The sequence below is a fragment of the Paroedura picta genome, chromosome 11 (assembly GCF_049243985.1).
Source record: "Paroedura picta isolate Pp20150507F chromosome 11, Ppicta_v3.0, whole genome shotgun sequence".
Taxonomy (NCBI): Eukaryota; Metazoa; Chordata; class Lepidosauria; order Squamata; family Gekkonidae; genus Paroedura; species Paroedura picta.
The window spans coordinates 65,639,074-65,660,317 of record NC_135379.1 but is presented as its reverse complement, the minus strand read 5'-3'; the positions used below and the strand labels follow the sequence as shown (position 1 = coordinate 65,660,317).

Below are 21,244 nucleotides of genomic sequence, written 5' to 3'. Positions count from 1 at the left end.
ATGGCTTTTAAATATAATTAGATTAAATAATGGAGAATGAATTTGACAACTAAAAGGAACTTCCATGTTCAAAGGCAACATACACTTGATTAGGATGGGAATGAGAAAAAAATCCAGTTTAACTTTGGATCTGGTATTTGGGGGTCTCATTTTAAATCTTGATTTCTGAGTATGACCGTTTACACACTGGAGGTTTCATGCCAGGCTGCAGGCTGGAGTTTTAGTCGTGGCAGGCTGCCCCACCTCTTCCTGCACCCACACAGGGGAGCATTTGGCCTGGTGCACCTCATCTGCCCCCAATTTTTGCTCCTGCACAGGAGGTGGGGCAGTGAAGTTCCCAGTGCATAAACAGTCTATGAGGAGACAAAAGGGGAGGCTCTGGCCTCTGTTATGGGCTTTATGGTGCACCTGGTTGGCCACCATGGGAAATTGAATAGTAGATTAGACGGGCCATTGATCTGACCCAACAGGGATTTCCTTATTTGGCAAAATCTATCCCCCACCGTTTAATAAGCATGATATGTGTTGTAAAAAAAAAAACAAAAAAAAAAACAAGAACCGCCATGACAGCCATTAAAAAGTTTTCTTCAACTCTACGATCCAGCCCCAAATATTTAGAAGCGAGTTTCTTTTCAGTCTTCAGTACCTTAATTTTTCATTATTTGTTGCCACAATAAAATAGCTAGGCACCAAGGTGAGCCGGCACCTGGGATCTGTCAAATACAAGGTCAATTTTGTTATGTTCAAAAGTACTCCACAAATAAATTTAGTGCAGATCAGCTTCTCAAACAAAACTAGAAAGCAGCACTTTACTCTATGTCAAAAACAATCCTCTGAGTATTTTGTGACGCTCATTTACAAATATATCAGACAGAAAATTCTGATTTGCTGGCAGGAAAGTCCATCTATTTTTCTTCTACTGCAATCTGCAAATCTGTTTCTTTGGAAACAAGACAGAATAAGATACTGGAGGATGAAAGAGATGCTTCCAGTTCTTTCCTTTCCTTTCTTTTTATGTTGCAGAGCCTTGTAATGGTTTATAAATGGTGGATATAGACATTCCAGAATAAAAACTATGGGAAAATCAATTAATTTAAACTTGCAAAACAGGTAACTTGAGCCCCGACTCCCAGTTTCTCCACCAGCACCAGCTAGCCCCGGCACTCTTAGGGTGCGGAAAATGTCCTCTCTCTCTTGGCAAGTGCGGCGCAACTTCTTATCCTTTCTCATATATTTCAAATAAGGCTCTTTGAGACCTGCTCTTCCATCTTGGCTGTCCTTGGGACACAGATGAACACACAAAACTGAATCACATCTGTAAGTCTATCCTGGTCAGTCTTGTCTACCAAAACTGGTAGTAGCGCTCCAGGGACTCAGGTGAGAGGTGTTGCATATGACCTGCCGCCAGGTCCTCATTTAACTGGAGATGCCAGGTACTGGAACCTTCTGTTTGCAAAACAGATTCTCTACCAAGCCTTTGTTTGATTCTCTACCACTGAGCCATGGTCCCTCCCCTCCTTCTGCTGGTTACTGTGTTTTATTTCTATCATAAAACTCCTTTGCCATTTAACCATGATAGAAACACAGGGAAAATGGTGGAGGGAATCTCTCTGCATTCCCAAGCCCAGAAGACAGAGAGGCAGATAAAGACAGATTTATTACTGTGACAAATATTTCTTAGGAGGAAAAGGCTTAGAAAGAAACATAGAAAAACCTCTGTGATCTGAACAATATGGCAAGCCCGAGGACAAATATTCCTATATTGTATAGTAGCAAAATGCCATCCCCATTAATCTGTGCCAAGGACCCATGTTTGGCAAGGACAGCTGCGGGTTTCCAGAGGCTAGTCAACAGAAGCCAGCCACATGGGCACATGTACTGATTCCCCTGTAAGGCCACCTTATCGCATGGCAGGGGGCAGGGAGCTGGAAAGGGGGTGAAGTAAAGTTGGTGGCAGCAGCAACAACGAAGAGAAGCACTCTCAGTAAAAACAACAACAAAGATTCACTCTTTAGGCTTTCAATCTACCACAATACTCATAAGTACCTTTAGGAGCATATGTGGAAAATGCCAGGTCTGGGTAGGCCACAGTTCACCACAAAACTCAAACAAGAGTTATGTCTGCCCTACTACAAACAGTCTTGTGCCTTCCTCTGCACAACAAAGAGTGACTCCAATGCATTTTGCTTATCAGAAAAACTGCAGAGTTTACCATAAATTGCGGAGTTTGTTAGTGAGGATGGTTAGCTGAAAAATTCTTCCATTTTATTTACTTATTCATTTTTGTGCCCACACACACGATCAGACTTACTTGGCAGCAGCATCCTTCCTCAGTTGTTCATGCTTCATTAGAAGGTTTTTCCTATCTTGGAAAGCTTTCCGGACTTTGTATCCTTTATAGACGGCCTGGATTTTGACTGCTGCAATGTCCTGTATGGCAGCAATGGACAGAGCACTGTGCTCTAGCATGAACTGAATGACTTCATGGTGAGCTCCAAGCAATGCATAATCAAGTGGAGTGTACCTTAAGAAATAAAGAAATGCTGGTGAATAATTTCTAGAAAACTATTGTCCCAAATGAGGCCACAGGTCATATAGATGTGGAACATTACAGTATTGTATACTGAAGCATTTGAACCTGACATGGGCTCTAGTTGAGAGATGGCAAGAAGAGGGGGAAAACAAGGAAGGAAGGTAGGAAGCTGGTATAACCATCTTCTTGTTTTCTCTGGCAAGGGGAAATAAAGCAGTGCGGGAGGGGTGAGTGCAGTGAGGGGACAGTGGCAACAGAATGGAATAGAAAATTTCAATGTAAGCAGCTTCTCTTAGCTCAGCTATAAAGATTTGTCCCCAAATTAATTCATTTTTCAAGGATTTAGTTCTAAAATGTGCTGTAATTTCCCTTTCTAAGGTAAGTATTAAAGGCATAGGAATTTTATTTGTCCGTCTGTTTAGCTACCGTATATACTCACATGTAAACCGACCAGCATATAAGCCGAGGCACCTAATTTGACCACAAAATCTGGGCAAACTTATTGACTCTCATATAAGCCAAGGGTGGAAAATGCAGCAGGTTACTGGTAAATTTACATTAATTGAGTCACCAGTAGGTTAAATGTTTTTGAATACTTATTTCAAAGTATAAACAGTAAACTAGCTCTGTCAGTGCAAAAGAGGGCCAGCAAACCAGAGCAGAACAACAGTTCCCAAAGTTGGCAACCTCCTACAACAAATACAACAGCTACCAAACTGGGAGAATGGACTACTCTAACTACATCTACAGTGCCCCCCCCCCCGAACAAAACACTGAAATAAAGAACAGTAAAACTCAACAATGAAAGAAAGAACTGTAAAAATCAACTTTAAGGCCTATTATGCATGGAGGGGAAGGTCCGCATTCAAGGTGGAATGGCAGGGGCTAAAACCACCAATAATGCACGCCGTCGGCAGCAGCCGGGCGCAGAGTCGACGTATGCTTGGCAACCCAGCCTCGGTCAGCACCGCGCTCGCCTCCCTTCCTGTTTGCCCCGCATCGCCGCCTCGTCGGCCGCAGCCGGCGGCTGCTCTGGGTCTTCTTCCTCCTCCGTGTTTTGCCAACTGCTGTTACGGCGGCCGTGCATAATAGGCCTAAAAGAAACACAACCCCAAGAAGAAAAGGCAAACAATGCTGCCCCTCAGAAATAAGAAGAAATAAACATTAGGAGAAACAGTAAATCCCAAAGCACCCCCAAAACCCACCCCACCCACAGAAACCAAAAGAATAGTTTGGAAGAAGTGAAGGCAAAAAAAAAAAAAAAAAAGATCACAGTCCCTCAGTCAAACCATTGCTGTCCTACAAGCAGCCAGAGCAAGCAAGCTTCAGCTGGCAGGAGGCTTGCAGAAGCAATGTAACGATTGGCTGGCTGGAGCAGGCTTTTATTTCAGTTACCGTATATACCCATGTATAAGCCAAGGAGCACTTTTTCAGTGTGAATCCTGTGCTGAAAAACTCGGCTTATACACGAGTATATACGGTAACTATTTATTCTATTTATTACCCGCCACTCCCAATTGCTCACTGGTTCGAGGCGGGTTACAGTACTTACAATAATAATCTTGACCTGTGCTGAATTTTACAGTTTACACCGAACTTATTTAAGAACCAAGCTTATAGCTCTGTCATGTAGTCTACAAAACTGAGAGGGGGAAGGTAATTATCTCCTGGAAGATCAAACGTAGAGAAATGCCATCAAGCCTCCTGTATATTATGCATTAGAAGAACGAGATTCCTTCTTCTCAAGCAAGGGTTCCATACATGCTGCTTGGAGCTGTACTTGTGAATCATGTTTGCCAGCTGAACCTGGGATATGAATATAGTCGCTCTGTCAAAACAAGCAACTGTTATCTACTATTTGAGCAAATTTAAAGTCAATATCAGAACCGCCCGCCAGGGGACTGATGGCCATTCCGTTCTTATTATAGTCCTATCAAATACTTTTGTTCTTTATCGCTAATCACTGGAACAAGCTTTAAGAGGAAGTCACAAGTCTTCCTCCAGACTCGCTCTAGTCACCTTAGTTCCCTTTTCCTTTTATGAAGTTCCTCTGTGTACCCATTGGGGTCTTCTGCCAGGGCATGAAGATTTTTTTCTTTAGTTTGACAAAACTCCCAGTGACCATTATTGGCCCTCCTCCCTGGTTCTTGAATTATGTGTTTATCATTGAATTATTTACAATTTTAAAATGTTGCTTTCATGTGTGTTAGAATCAGAATCATACAGAGCTAGAAGAGACCACAGAGGGCAATCCAGTCCAGCCCCCCCCAACCTTCTCAGGCAGTGGTCCTCAACCCCCGGAGACCAGTACCGGTCCGTAAATCAGTCGGTACCGGGCCGTGGCTCCTCCTCATCCTCCTCCCCGGCTGCTGCCTTGGGGGCTGCCTTGCTACTCTACTGCCAGCTCACCTTTGGTGCTCTCCAGTGGCCGCCATGGCTGGGACTCCCCATAGGTGTGGCATTGCGCAGCTGCTGCTGGCAATGCCCCCCAGCGGTAGATGGGAAGTCAGGGGCACTGGCGGGAAAGCAAGTGGAGCAGGGGCTCAGGCAGTGGCAGCGACTTCCCTCGGCAAAAGACTACCCCCCCCAAGCCTCAGTAAAATTGTCAAGCGTTGACTGGTCCCCAGTGATAAAAAGGTTGGGGACCACTGTTCTCAGGGATTTAAAAGACATACTCCTGACAGGTACTAATCCAATCTCCTCCTAAAAATTTCCATCAAAGGAGACCCCACCACCCTCCAAGGCAGCATATGCCATCTACAACAGCCCTCATTTTCAGAAAATGCTTCCTAATATTTAGGAATTTCCTGTAATTTAAACCCATTGCTCCTAGTCTGTTTCTAAAGCTGCAGGTAACAAGTTAGACCCCTCCTCAAAATGTCTACCTTTTTACATGTCTACCTTCCCCAAGAAACATATATCCAACTGTTTCTATCTGATCCAGTTTCAAAAGTACAAAGAGTCAATTGTCACTGGTAACTTTGTATGTTTTAAATATTGAATCTAACATCTTAAAGTTTCTATGTTGCCAGACCTTTTAAAATTTTTTATAGTATTATAACTGTTTTCTCTCTTTTTAAATTGTTTTAGTTTTTAATTACATGTATTTGAATTTTGGTCTGAATGACCGTAAATTGATTGATTGATATGCAACTGTTTCAGCATCTCAGAAGGCATGGATTCCAACCCCTTAACCATTTGCCCTTCTATGAACATTTTCCAACTTGTCAATATCCTTCTTGAATTGTGGCACCCAGAATTGGACACAATATTACAAATGACACCTAACCAATGTAGAATAGAGTGGTATTATGATTTCCCTTGCTCTAGATTCTATGCTCCTAGCAATGCAGCCTAATATAGCATTAGAAGAAGGGGAAGGAGAAGGAGAAGGAGAAGGAGAAGGAGAAGGAGAAGGAGAAGGAGAAGGAGAAGGAGAAGAAGGAGAAGGAGAAGGAGAAAAAGAAGAGTTGGTTCCTATATGCTGCTTTTCCCTACCCGAAGGAGGCTCAAAGCAGCTTACAGTTGCCTTCCCTTTCCTCTCCCCACAACAAACACCCTGTGGGGTGGGTGAGGCTGAGAGAGTCTTGATACCACTGCTCGGTCAGAACAGCTTTATCAGTGCTGTGGCAAGCCCAAGGTCACCCAGCATGCTGTATGTGGGGGAGTACAGAATCAAATCCAGCATGCTAGATTAGAAATCCGCACTCCTAACCACTACACCAAACTGGCTTTTAGCCTTCTTAGCTGCCTGAAGTGTTGCCTCATTTTCAAATTATTGTCCACCAGATATCCTAAGTCCCTTTCACATGTACTACTAACATGCCAGGTATCCCACAATGTTCTTATCTTAATGTTCTTATGTGCACAGCCTTGGGAACCGTGATCAGGTGGAAAGGCAGCAGAAGAACATTTTAAATAATTAAAACAGGAATCCCAGCATGATGCCCATCAGTGGTGTGGTGCCTGCTGACACCTTTCTTGGTGCCTGCCAAGTGTTTTAGAAAGTGGGTGGTGCCAGGTAGGGTTTTTGAACATTGATTAGCCATTGGGGGTTTGACTGGCTCTGCAGATTTTTTAAAATGTTGTTTCGGTAGCACTGACAACTCAGCACAAAGATGTCACTGTCTGACTGAAAGCAAGCTGAGGCAGACATTTTGTGGGTAGCTCCACCTTCTGTGACAGCCATTTTGTGGGTATGCCCACCATACTGTGTCAGAATTCCAAAGATACCTGCAGCCTCAAAGAGGTTGGGGACTTCTGACATCAAGGTACATATTTTGCCACTCCATCCAAGTTTTGTACATGGCTATTGTATAAACTTGATGACTGTAACATCAAATACTGAAGCTGACAAGAAAACAAGAAATGACACATCACCAGCCTTCCTTCTTGCTAACTGTTATCAAGCTTTGAGTCCACTTCTCCTTTCCCATCTCCTTAATTATTTCCCTAAGGAACACTGAAACTTCAGTTATCACCAGGAAGAGCAAGACTGTGTTCTGCAGCTACAGTGTGTTATTATGGCAGACAATATGCCGAACAGCTGCAGAGCACCACAGTGACAGTGCAGAAGGGATAAGGAAGCAGAATTTAATTACACAAACTGGGACCTTTCAAAAATTAAGCTGCACCAAGTTTACGTAAGACAAAAATGTTGATTTCTCTAATTCAGCACTGAAGTGTCTTTGAAAAATATAGACTCGGAGAGCAATTTATATTGAACCATTAGGAATGGGTTTATACTAGTTTGCCCTACCAAAAGGCTCAATTCTGTTCCCAGACATTCACTACCTTTTTTAGAAGAGTTGGTTCTTATAGGCCACTTTTCTCTACCCGAAGAAGGCTCAAAGCCTTCTCTGTCCTCTCCCCACAACAGACACCCTGTGGGATGGTTGAGTCTGAGAGAGCTCTGATATCACTGCTCAGTCGGAACAGTTTTATCAGTGCCGTGGTGAGCTCAAGGTCACCAAGCTTGGCTGCATGTGGGGGAAGAGCGCAGAATTAAACCCAGCTTGCCAGATTAGAAGTCCGTTCTCCTAACCACTACACCAAATTGGCTCTCTTAAATGCTAGTTTACATTCCCTTTGAATGTCCAGGTATTTCAATGGAGATTACTCAAAGCATATAAAGCTAAACCTACATAAGAATTTTGTTGGAAGGCCTTTGCATCTATGCCTTGTTTTTGGCCATCTAGAACTCACTGTGTCAGACAGGAAACTGGACTGGATGGGCCCTCACTGGTCTGATCCAGTAGGGCTCTTCTAAGGTTCTTATGAAGGCCTTGGCCTTTATGCCCTGTTGTTGGCCACTGTGAGACAGGATGCTGGACTAAATAAGCCATTGGCCTGATCTGGCAGGGTTCTTCCTATGTTTTCACTTTGCCTAAGAACATGGCTTATAGCAGAGACAGGATTCAGATCAGAGAATGTTCAATTCATCACCTGGTCTCCTCCCTTCATATTTAACAATCTAATCTGAGAAACTTATGTCAGGACAGTAGAGAAAATATGCAATAAACAATACCTTTCTTCATTGTTCTCCATATGATTGGGAAAGGCACCAAACCCCAGGAGTAATTTTATGGCATCAAGATAGCCATTGTTACATAACCAATGTAGTGCAGTCCTTCCCTAGAGTCAGTAAGGCAAACCAGAAGTATATAAGGGAATTAAGTATACTCATACTTAAAAGTGAACAGACACAAAAATGGAAAAGTGTATGTAAAAGTTCTAGGTTGACAGAGTCTTTAGACAGGAAGAAGAGACAGAGACATTATGGATGATAATATCTGCGTTTTCACAAAACATGAAAAGGAGCATACCTAAACAGGCTAATGGACCAACATATTGCACCAACATGTACAAGAAAACGTACATCCAAAATGAGGAATCTGTTATCCCTTTCCTACTTCCCACTCATACTAAATGCTGTACACAGAAACCGGCTGTTAATGAGGATGGATTACTGAGGATGGATTACTGACTATTACTGATTATTCATCCATGGTACTTTCTGTAATGATTTCAGGATTGTCGGAATTTCTGTTGAATGGAAGACTGTTCTTGTGGACAACATACCCAAACATTACTTTTTTCCTCTTTGTTCCAGCCAGTCTCAAAGTCAATTACTATCTAAAAATCAATTATGCAAGTTTTACAAAGCACTCCCCACCCCACCAGGTTTGTGGACAGCGTCTGGAGATGGAAAACAATCAGATTTTTTTGCTATTGTCTTCAAATGTTGCTTATTACCCAGTCTCTGTGTCATGATTCACTGGAAGCACAGAAAAGTGCATAATATGACACAGAGCAGAAAGAGATTTTGGGATCTGGGGGAAAAGGTAAAGGACCTGGGAGCACAGGTTGTGTTTTCATCAGTCCTTCCTGTAAGTGGCCGTGGCTTAGGAAGACAGAAAAATCATGCAAGTAAATGACTGGCTACGTCACTGGTGTTGTTGGGAACGGTTTGGATTTCTGGATCATGGTCTAAGATGTCACTATGAGGGGCTACTATCGGGAGATGGGGGGCACCTCACGGGATGGAAAAAGTATTTTGGGGAGAACCCTTGCACACCTGGTGAAGAGGGCTTTAAACTAGATCCAAAGGGGCAGCAGGACGTAAATTACGAACGTGGTGTGATGGCAAGAACTCAAGATGAGAAGAGTGCAAATCTACAGGGGATGGCATATAAGCAGGGAAATACTAACTTGCGAGGAAGGTGAAAAACCAAAACCATGGGGTGCACAAGGAATAGATAATGTTGTCTCTACATCAATAGGGAAGAACTGGTAGATGAAGTGGAAGTAATGGGCACATCTTGGTAGTAGTGACCATGTGCTTTTGGAATTTACAATTGTGGGACAGAGAAACCTTTACGTAATCAGACATATGAAGGCTAATTTTAACAGACTTAAAGGTATGTTGGGTCTCTACCCCGTGGTCAGAAAGACTTAAAGAGATGGGAGTCCAGGAGGGCTGGGAGTTTCTTAAAGGTGAAATACTGAAGGCTCAATCACAAACAATTCCCTTGAGAAGAAAAGATGGAAGGAGCCCAAGGAAGCCAAGTTGGCTCCATAAGCAGTTGTCAAAAGATTTGAGGAATAAAAAAGAGTCATTTAGGAAATGGAAGGAAGGCCGTATTACCAAGGATGAGTATAAATAAATAACCAATAATTGTAGGGACAGGGTTAGAAAAGCTAAAGCTTAATATGAGCTTAGACTAGCAAGAAGTGCTAAACCTAACAAAAAAAGCTTCTTTAGTTATATTTCAAGTAAGAAAAAGAATAGGGACACCGTAGGACCACTGCTAGGACAAGAAACTGAAATTATAACAGACTAGGCTCCAAAGGCTGCTCCTAAGAGCAGGCATGGAAAGGCTGGAAGCCTTTCATTCCCACCCTGATGGTGGCGGCGGTGTTCCTGGGGGCACGGAGGCGGCGTGGGCACTCTGTGGGCCAAGAGAAGGCGCCCCTTGGCCCGTACCCTGGCCCCCTCGTGTTGCAGCAAGGCTGCTGTCCCTTAACTGGGGCTGTCTGGCAGGCAGTAGGCGACCACGTGGTCCTGCTTGGGGCAGTTTGTGTGTGGCCAGGTAGGCACTTCTCGGTGCAGGCGTCCTCGGCCTTCCAAGTGGCGGTCTGTATCCCCGCGGTCCTGGGTGCTCCCGGCGACGAAGCAGCCCCGCAAAGCGTCGTCTGGGCCGGGGCAGTGACGGGCAGCAGCCTGGGCCACTGTGGCGTCCCCTTGAGGCCTGTCTGACGCTGTTTGCCGCGGTCTTCTCCTCAGGCGAGAAGACAGGTGCGTGGTCCGCTGCGGCTGGTGCTCCTGGTGTGGAGATAGCCGGGCGAGACTGGGGCCTGTGGTCCGGAGACACAGGGCCAATATGGAGGTGTGCTGACAACAGTCTGGGGGGGGGGCCAGGGGCCAATCGGAAGGTGCGCTGCACGGGCCTTCCAATTAGCCCCTGAGGGTTTCTATCCTGGACAGTCCATCCCCCTTTGTGAATTATTTAGTGTACAGATGATGAAGAGAGAGCTGAACTGCTTAACACCTATTGCTCCTCAGTCTTTTCTTGTGAGGGAAATAGTGCTCAATGTGGCAAAAACATAACGCAGCAGGGGAGATAGGAATGGTGGCCTAGGATCACTGTTGGGGCAGTCCACAAACACCTAGTTTCTTTAAATGTTTTCTGGACCAGATGAATTTCATCCAAGTACTAAACGAACTTGCAGATGTAATCTCTGAACTTCTGTCAATTATTTTTGGCACTTCTTGGAGAACAGGTGAGGTGCCAGACGATTGGAGGTGGACAAATGTTGTCCTCATCTTCAAGAAAGAAGGAAAAAAAGAGGATCCGGGTAACTGTCGACCTGTCGGCTTGACATCTGTAGCTGGCAAAATTTTGGAACAAATCATCAAACAGTCAGTCTTTGAGCAGCTGGAACAGAGAGCTGTGATTTCTAAAACTCAGCATGGGTTTCACAAGAACAAATCACGTCAGACCAACCTTATCTCTTTTTTTGAGAAAGTGACTACTTTGATGGAGCAGGGGAATGCTCTGGACATAATTTATCTGGACTTCAGTAAAGCGTTTGATAAGGTTCCACATGATATTCTTGTTGACAAGTTGGTAAAATGCAGTATGGATCCTTATTCTGTCAGGTGGATCGATAACTGGTTGACAAATCACAGCCAAAGTGTACTTGTTAATGGTATAGCATCTTCTTGGAGAAGAGTGACAAGTGGAGTTCCCCAGGGATCTGTCCTGAGGCCTGTGTTGTTCAACGTATTTTTAAATGATTTGGATGAGGGTTTAGAGGGGAAACTTATTAAATTTTCAGATGATATTAAACTGGGAGGAGTAGCAAACACAACCAAAGACAGAATCAGAATACAGGATGATCTTGATAGGCTTAAGAAGTGGGCTAAATTGAATCAAATTAAGTTCAATAGGGAAAAATGTAAAGTTCTGGATTCAGGTAAGAAAAACCAAATACCATATAGGATGGGGGAGACTTGTCTTGGCTGTAGCAAGTGCGAAATGATCTAGGAGTCTTAGGAGACCACACAATGAACGTGATTCAACAGTGTGACTTGGTGACTAAAAAGGCGAATGGGATTTTAGGCTGTATCTAACGGAGTATCGTGTCCAGATCATGGGAGGTGATGGTACCGCTTTACTCTGCTCTGGTTCGGCCTCACTTGGAGTACTGTGTTCAATTTTTGGCACCCCATTTGAAGAGGGATGTAGACAAACTGGAGCGTGTCCAGAGAAAGGCCACAAAGATGGTGAGGGGTTTCGAGACCAAGACATATGACAAAAGGTTAGGGGAGCTTGGTCTGTTTAGCCTGGAAAGGAGACGACTGAGAGGGGATTTGATAACCATCTTCAAGTATTTAAAAGGCTGCCATATTGAGGATGGAGCAGAGTTCTTCTCTCTTGCCCTGGAGGGATGGACCAGAACGAATGGGATGAAATTAATTCAAAAGAAATTCCATCTCAACATCCGGAAGAAGCTCCTGACAGTTAGAGCGCTTTCTCAGTGGAACAGGCTTCCTCGGGAGGTGGTGGGTTCTCCATCTTTGGAAATTTTTAAATAGAGGCTGGATAACCACCTGACAGAGAGGCTGATTCTGTGAAGGCTTAAGGGGGTGGCAGGTTACAGTGGATGAGTGATAGGGTTTTTTCTCGCTATCTGTTTTATCTAGCCACAGTGCTGTATCAAATAAAGTTGATTTGATTTGAGTGATAGGGTTGTGAGTGTCCTGCATAGTGCAGGAGGTTGGTCTAGATGACCCATGAGGTCCCTTCCAACTCTATTATTCTATGATTGTATTAAATCTTTTTTGAGAATCTTATTTTGAAAAGTCAATTGCCCGCAAAAACAGGGCTGAAAGAGTGTAAGCAATGGCTGCGGAAGTTGCAGAAGTTGGAGAGTTGGCTGTATAAGATTCGGGGCTTTTCACAAAGAGGCTTTCATGCTGTTTGGGAGCCAAACTACAGTGTTTTCTCTTTGACCCTCTTCAAGATTACATTTTCCATGGATTCTTCATTGTTCCTCCATGCTCTTTCAAATTGGATCAAAGATGGTTTGAGACATCAAGCTGTAATCCTCACAACTGTACAGAGGTAGGGCAGTATTATTTCCTCCCTTTGGGGGGAGCATTAAGACCAAGAGCAACTCAATGCTGCATTATAGACAACAGTGCCTGGAACAGAACTGAATTTACCTCTGAGCTGATTGTATTCGAAAACAGGAAAATATACCTCTTTATCTTGAATGTTTGGATCGGCCTTGTTTTCCAGGAGCACCACCATGCAATTAATGTAACCTCCATAGGCAGCACACTGCAAGGGTGTCCTGCCCGCATAATCCTGGACATTAGGATTGATTTTATTTTCTATCAATATTTGGCAAACGTCTGGGTTTCCTCCCAGAGCTGCCCAGTGCAAGGGAGAATGACCATCTTGGTCAACCAGATCCACTCGGGCTCCTCCTGCAATAGCAAAATAGACCATCAAAACACAGTAAGGGAGGCATTTAATACATTCTCTCTAGACCGGGGATGGTCAACTGTGAGTCTCCAGATATCCATGAACTACAATTACAATGTTGGCAGGGGTTCATGGTAACTGTAGTTCATGGACAACTGGAAAGCCACAGTTTGGCCATCTCTGCTCCAGACAACAGTAAAATGAAACATATCAAATGAGCAGCTTCCATATAAATATATGAAACACAAAATGCTGCAACTGGTGTTTCAGTAAGGCCTAATAGTATGTTTATGAATATTGATTGGAATATTTTAAGGTGACCAGACTTTGGTCAGACAGTCCCGCCTTTGGGGGCATTTTCCCCATGTCCCGCGGCGTTCTCCATTAAAAAAAAATATATATATATATATATATTTTTTAAATTTCCGCGCAGGCAGCCCAGCAGACAGGCTGGGCTCAGGAGGCCCCCCACGTAGGTGCCCGGGCTCCAGGGCAGGGCTTGCGTGGCACTGCAATTCCCGCCGGCTGGCAGAAGCCACAGGGCCCTGGAGGGCAGCAGCAACGCAATCGTGGTTTCCTGCAGAACAAGCCCTGCCCTGGAGTCCGGGCGCCTCCTGAGCTCGGCCTGCTTTGCTGTGCAAGCCCCACCGCCGTGGGAGGCCTTGCCTTCTGCCGCCGCTGCCCTCCAGCGGGCTAGTCCCGCTGCTCCCCATTTACTGCTCCGCTCTGCTCTTGCGCTGCCGCTGCTGCCGCTGCTGCCGCTTTTGCTGCCTTCCTTGTGGACAGAGGAGGAAGAGGCTGAGGAGCCTGGGTTTGTGTTCTCCTCTTCATCTTCCGGGTCTTCGCCTGCCTGGTCTCCACGGGATGACAGCGCACTAGGCTGGGCTTGCTCTCGCCCTTCTGCAGGCAGGTCTCCGGCGGCGTCTCAGAGGCGCAGTAAGTCGGGGAGGGAGGAGGGAGGGAAAGCCCACCTGCTGCCACCATCACTGTTGCTACTGCCACCATCGCCCCGCCGCCGCCCTTTTGAGGCCAGTCGAGGAGGGAGGGGGAGGGTCTGACTGCCGCCGCGGTAGCAGCGGCGGCGCATCCCGCCTTGTGGTCCCAGACATCTGGTCACGTTAGAATATTTATATCCTGCCTTTCCTCCTGGGTCAAAGGGGCCTACAACAACAGTTAACATTTCCCCAGCTAAAAAGAAAAAAAGCAAGTCCCAAACCCCTTCTGCTTTAGAAAATGTCCACCAATCAAACTCCTTCCAATGCCCAGGCAGTCAGGTAGGCCTTGCAGGTCCTCCTGAAGATCTCCAAAGTGTGGGCCTCTCTTACAGAGCTGGAGCCGGGACAGAGAAGGCCTGTGCTCTGATGGATGTCAGACAGGCCACCCAAAGTGGCGGGATAGCTCGATGCAACAAAGAATGTCATACAGGCCAAAGAACTCTGCATCTTAAGAATCTTGGCTTGTGTTTAAAAGAAGAACAAGGTTTTAATGGCTGATGTCTTTTGAGGAATGCCAAGAATGTGGGGGCAGGGCCTCCTACAGTCTCAGAAACCAGCAGAGCAGCTGAATGGTCTTGCCACTGCTTGGGCTATGGAGCATCAGCGTCCTACAAAGTTTTTTCCTGATGTTTTCCATTTACTGTGTACCCCAGGGTTGTTGTTGTTGTTCTAACCTCCAGGTAATGCCTGGAGATCTCCTGGTATTACAATTGATCCCCAGAATAAAGAGAGCTCTTCCCCTGCTTTGGAGGATGGACTCTATGGCATTATAACCTGCTGAGGTCCTGCCATACCCTCAGGCTCCACCTCCCCCCATCTCCAGGAATTTCCCTACCCAGAGTTTTAATCCTAAATACATGTCAGTTTTTCTTGCTGTAAAATATGGATTCCTTTGTGCAAGATTTTTCTTTTATCACAAAAAACATGGCCCTGATTACCACCTCAAAAAATGTCTCCCCTAACATTACAACCACCAAAATTTGGAAATGTGCGTCCCACTGGATAAAAGAAGAACTCAATTTCAGAAAAGGAAGAAAGTCTAACTCCAAATCCCTAAAGATAGATTCAAATGGCTAAATGTTCCAAGTGTGTCTGCATACAAAAGCTCACACCTTGAATAAATTTTTGTTGGTCTTAAAGGTGCTATTGGACTCAATTTTTGTTGCCTGAATCCCTAGCAAGCAAGCAACTGAAATCTTATTATTGACGGTGACTCAAAAGGGAAGACCTTTAAAAATATAAAATCCAAAGCTAGCTTTGGCTTATTCTTGGGGGCCTACTATCTTTTCAGTTATGCAACAAGTTTCAAAACATGATAAATATAAGGATTTCAGTCTACCTTGGTGTAGTGGTTAACAGCAGTGGTTTCTAACCTGGCAATCCAGGTTTGATTCTCCACTCCATGTGCAGCCAAGCTGGGTGACCTTGGCCTCCTCACAGCACTGATAGAGCTGTTCTGACCGAGCAGTAATAAAACAGGGTTGCACTTACCTGTAACTGTTGTTCATTGAGTGGTCTTCTATGCAGTCACACATGGGTTACGCAAGATCGCAGGCCTGCTACAGAGAAATAACTAACCAGCTCAAACCAAAAAAATACTCTCAAGAGTGCTCAAACTTCCCTCACAGAGAGACTTTCCCGCCCAAAGTCACGCGATGTGTTGATGCCATGTGCCCCAGTATAGTCTGAATTTCCTGAACAGACCTGGACCTGACCTTAGAAGTCTTCAGAGCCAAGGCAGAAGCCTACATACCCATGATCGTGGTAAATGAGCCATGCCACTTTCCCCATCCAACAGGGCACCAATGAACGCCAAAGAACGCTTGGAGTAAGGCTCAACTTTTTATAGTTTACATTAATAAACTTCAAGTACAACGATATAGGCTAGATATCAGGAAAAATTTTAGAGGCTAGAATCATAGAATCATAGAGTTGGAAGGGACCTCATGGGTCATCTAGTCCAACCCCCTGCACTATGCAGGATACTCACATCCCTATCGCTCATCTACTGTAATCTGCCACCCCTTTGCCTTCACAGAATCAGCCTCTATGTCAGATGGCTATCTAGCCTCTGTTTAAAAATTTCCAAAGATGGAAAACCCACCACCTTCTGAGGAAGCCTGTTCCACTGAGAAACCGCTCTAACTGTCAGGAACTTAGATGGAATTGCTTTTGAATTAATTTCATCCCATTCATTCTGGTCTGTCCCTCTGGGGCAAGAGAGAACAATTCTGCTCCATCCTCCATATAGCACCCTTTTAAATACGAAGATGGTTATCAGATCCCCTCTCAGTTGTCTCCTCTCTAGGCTAAACGGACCAAGCTCCCCCAGCCTTTCTTCATATGTCTTGGTCTCCAAACCCCTCACCATCTTTGTTGTCCTCCTCTGGACACGTTCCAGTTTGTCAATATCCATCTTCAATTGGGGTGCCCAAAACTGAACACAGTACTCCAAGTGAGGCCAAACCAGAGCCAAGTAAAGCGGTACCATCACCTCCCGTGATCTGGACACGATACTCCGTTTGGTGTTTCATCAGACTGGAGAGAGGTGAGTAGCGGGGTACCTCAGGGCTCGGTGCTCGGCCCGGTACTTTTTAACATAATGATCTAGATGAGGGGGTGGAGGGACTACTCATCAAGTTTGCAGATGGCACCAAATTGGGAGGACTGGCAAATACTCCGGAAGATAGAGACAGAGTTCAATGAGATCTGAACACAATGGAAAAATGGGCAAATGAGAACAAGATGCAATTTAATAAAGATAAGTGTAAAGTTCTGCATCTGGGTCAAAAAATGAAAAGCATGTCTACTGGATGGGGGATACGCTTCTAGGTAACACTGTGTGTGAACGAGACCTTGGGGTACTTGTGGATTGTAAACTAAACATGAGCAGGCAGTGTGATGCAGCGGTAAAAAAGGCAAATGCCATTTTGGGCTGTATCAACAGGGGCATCACATCAAAATCACAAGATGTCATAGTCCCATTGTATACGGCACTGGTCAGACCACACTTGGAGTACTGTGTGCAGTTCTGGAGGCCTCACTTCAAGAAGGACGTAGATAAAATTGAAAGGGTACAGAGGAGAGCGACGAAGATGATCTGGGGCCAAGGGACCAAGCCCTATGAAGATAGGTTGAGGGACTTGGGAATGTTCAGTCTGGAGAAAAGGAGGTTGAGAGGGGACATGATAGCCCTCTTTCAGTATTTGAAAAGGTTGTCACTTGGAGGAGGGCAGGGTGCTGTTTCTGTTGGCTGCAGAAGAGAGGACACGCAGTAATGGGTTTAAACTTCAAGTACAACGATATAGGCTAGATATCAGGCAAAATTTTTTCACAGTCAGAGTAGTTTAGCAGTGGAATAGGCTGCCTAAGGAGGTGGTGAGCTCCCCCTCACTGGCAGACTTCAAGCAAAGGTTGGATACACACTTTTCTTGGGTGCTTTAGGATGCTTAGGGCTAATCCTGCATTGAGCGGGGGGTTGGACTAGATGGTCTGTATGGCCCCTTCCAACTCTATGATTCTATGACTCTATGATACAGCCAAAAATCCCATTAGCCCTTTTAGCCACTGAGTCACACTGCTTACTCATGTTCAATGTATGGTCTACTAAGACTCCTAGATCCTTTTCGCACATGCTACTGCCAAGACAAGTCTCCCCCATCTTATATTGGTGTATTTGGTTTCTCCTACCTAAATGAAGAACTTTGTATTTGGTTGCTCCTTCCTAAATGCAGAACTAGATAGCCATCAGACTGAGAGGCTGATTCTGTGAAGGCAAAGGGGTGGCAGGTTACAGTACGTGAGCGATAGGGATGTGAGTGTCCTGCATAGTGCATAGTGCAGGGGTTTGAACTAGATGACCTATGAGGTCCTTTCCAACTCTATTATTCTATGATTCTCCCCTCCTTATCTAGAGGGGCAGAATGCTGATCAGGTTTGCCCGTACCAGGGAGCACTGCTGAAAATACCGGCTTTAGGATGGTTGAACAAAAAAGAACAACCTTCTTCCTGCACTTTGTATAAATGGTCAATTTTCTTTGCTGACGGGGAGGCTGAGGCTGGATTTTGCCAAACCCGATCAAGAACCTCCGTAATCCCTCTGATTAAGGGCAGGGCCACTGGACCATCCTCTAAGGAGTACAGAAATTCCATGAGGGGGTCCTCTGACTTCTCCATATTTACTCTATACTGGAGACTTAAATCATTAGCCATTCTTATGACTTGTTGAGCATACGGTTTGTTATCATCTGTGGGGGACTGGGCCATAGACTCCCCCACTACATCCGATGGAGATGGTAACATAACATCATCAGCTTCATACATTGTATCAGAAGTCAATAGTATTGTCTCTCTGTGAGGGGAGGGGCGAGCACTCTTGGGAGTTCTTTTTTGCTTCGAGCTGGCTAGTTATTTCTCCGTAGCAGGCCTGCGATCTTGCAGAACCCATGTGGGACTGCACAGAAACCACAAAGATGAACAGGGTTCTCTTAGCCTCACCTGCCTCACAGGATGTCTGTTGTGGGAAGAGGAAAGGGTTAATTGTAAACTGCTTTGAAACTCCTTTTGGTAGAGAAAAGCGGCATATCAAAACCAACTCTTCTTCAGTAGATTCAGAGTTTGTTCATCACAAAAGCCTGTGGGTCCATTTCACTCTAATCATTAGCAGAGGCCTTGCTTTGGGTGCCTCCACCACCTGAAATAGATACCTTCTTGTTTCAGTGTTTTCATGTTGGGGACCCAAAGTTCAGTGGAAAGAACACTTTCAAATGCCTTACATGAATAAAATACATTTCTTGGAAAATATTCCACAGTATGGAACAAAAATGCCTCTAATTTTCTACTATAAGTATATAAGAAATATAGAAAAATCACAATTTTATGTAATTAATTTACCTTTGCTGAAATTTTATTATGAAGTCTCAGGAAAGTATTCCAGAACGCTCAAAGCCCCCTTAATGTTTTTCTTTAGTTGAAATTTTCATGGAACCTTTCACTGCCTGCATATGTGCATTCTGTATAGATACATGTCAGATCCACCACTGACCCTGTGCTGATTTAGGATTGATTGGGGGGGGGGCTGTTATTCCTGTTCCTTTCAACAGATGAAGACAGCAATGTTTCTGTGAATGAGCTTATGAATTAGCCACAGCTGACCTTTAATGAGGGCCTGTATCACTTCTTTATGCCCCATCTCGCAGGCACGGAAAAGAGGAGTGTGTTTCATGACGTCAGTCGCATCTACCTGAGCACTGTGCTGTAGCAGCAATTGCACGGTGCTGACATGGCCAGAAAGGGCAGCTGCGTGTAATGCTGAAAGACAGTAAAAAGTGAATGTGGAAATTAAAAGAGGGCCATTGGAGTTGGGAACAAAACAAATCTTAAATAGCTGGATTTGAGTCTGGTTGCACCTTAGAGACTAACAAGATTTTATAAATATTAACTCTAGTGAATCAAAGCTCTTTTTGTCACTGACTCTCAAAAGCTTATATCCATAAAATCTTGCTTGCCTCTGGAGATCTAACATCGCTAGCTCTGAAACTGCCCAAGAGAAGGGACTGATAATTTCAAACCATTCAGAATAATTCAAGTGATTCATTCTTAAGAGGCATCATTATGTTACTTTGCGTACTGTGGATTTTTAAAAAGCTGGACATTGCCTTGGAGTGACTTTGGCAGAGAAATAAGCAATCAACATTATTATAAATGATGATAAATGCACAAAAATAATGCCACAGCTGATTTAAGTGCTTACTTCACACTTGCAATGTTCTAAGCAAATTGAACCCTTGACTTCTCAGGCCTTCTCCAATCCCAACAGTGACAACCAACCCAAAAGCGATTGGACTGGCCTAATCCACCAGGCAAACCTTTAACATCCCTTTACAGAGAGCAGATCTTTTGTATATTCACTGGCTTGACCTTGCTCATTATTAAAAAATTATAGTCTTTCCCCTGGGCACGTGTGTGAAGAGTGCCAACAAGTCACAGCTGACGGTTGACAACCCCAGCAAGGGGCTTTCAATGTAATCGATAAACAGAGATGGTCTGCTTTGGCCTCCCGAGTCTTCCTGAAAGGTCTCCCTTCCAAGAATTGACCCTGTTGATCTTCCAGGATCTTACAAGATCAGGCTGTGCCCTGCCACCTTCCTACCTCACCCCTGGCATATACTTCCAAACTATTTCAAAGATGCCTATGGCGTCTTCAGTAAACTGCACTAAGGACACGAGTAATGTCAGTGGAAAGAAGTAAATGGGGGTGGTGGGGGGGGGGGGTTGCCAAGAAGGGAAGTCTGCCAGGACTGCAGCCTCCCGCTGGATGGAACTTGGCTCTAACGGCTGGCCCTCCAGTACACACTTGATCCTATTTTTCTGCATCACACGAGACAGTAAACTACTCAAGCAGCTAACAAAGGAGATGTTTGCAACAATACAACTGAATAAAGGAGCTGCTCTGTCAGCATGGCCCAGCTCTTCCCCCTCCATCACTCATTCTGACGCAGGCATTTTCACTTCCAAGTTTCTGCTCAATATTTTCTAATAAGCCAAAGTTTCTCGAAGAGAGTCACAGTGACTGAAGAGCTTCTTCAGCCAGCTGGTCACAATGGAGCCCTTTGTTACACCAGCACTCAGATCCCTCTCCTTTATACAGGGTCAGTGACGGCAAAGCTATAAAGCTGCTCCTGAGCCGCTCCGATGACACCCATCTTTGAGCAGAGCAGAATTCTTCTTCCTTGGTGCCCCTTCCCTACACAACAACAAGTGTCTTGGGGTTCCATTAAAAATCAAGTTGAATGGGGATTGTGCCTTGGTCAGCAAATGCGAGAAACGACGCTAATGCAGGGGCAGAGCCCAGTTCTGCCTAGCACATTTCACAGCAGCTGTATCCCAGCCCTCTCAGGGAACGTGTGTCCTAGTCTATTATGCACTCTAACCCTGCTTTCTCCAGAGCTCATGTACTGGGACTAGGCAGGAAGGAAGCAGTTCTCTATGCTTAAGCATGGAGCTGCCCCCTAGTATGTTTTGCGAGGAAGCCGCAGGAACTAACAACATTTGTGGCAGGGTAGAAGCATTCACATATCCATGTTCAGTTCTTCAGGTACACCTAGAATCTCATTTAAAGTCTAGAGAGCAATTAAAATGTTGAATTCACTGTCAGATGGGGATTTGATAAATTGATGGGGAGAGGTCTACTAACCATGGTGGTTAAATTTCTGAAACCC

General features: G+C 44.8%; 1 protein-coding gene across 6 annotated transcripts in view; it reads right to left on the bottom strand.

Annotated features, from left to right (window-relative positions):
* Positions 1–21,244, bottom strand: part of INVS (inversin) — a 168,238-nt gene that overhangs the window by 40,795 nt on the left and 106,199 nt on the right. For all 6 annotated transcript variants that reach the window (XM_077304617.1, XM_077304619.1, XM_077304618.1 and 3 more), the window contains 4 exons: positions 19,179–19,334; positions 12,802–13,031; positions 8,061–8,167; positions 2,312–2,524 (listed from right to left, as the gene is read on the bottom strand). In XM_077304617.1, the coding sequence (XP_077160732.1) occupies positions 2,312–2,524; positions 8,061–8,167; positions 12,802–13,031; positions 19,179–19,334 (706 nt within the window). The remainder of the gene's footprint in view (positions 1–2,311; positions 2,525–8,060; positions 8,168–12,801; positions 13,032–19,178; positions 19,335–21,244) is intronic.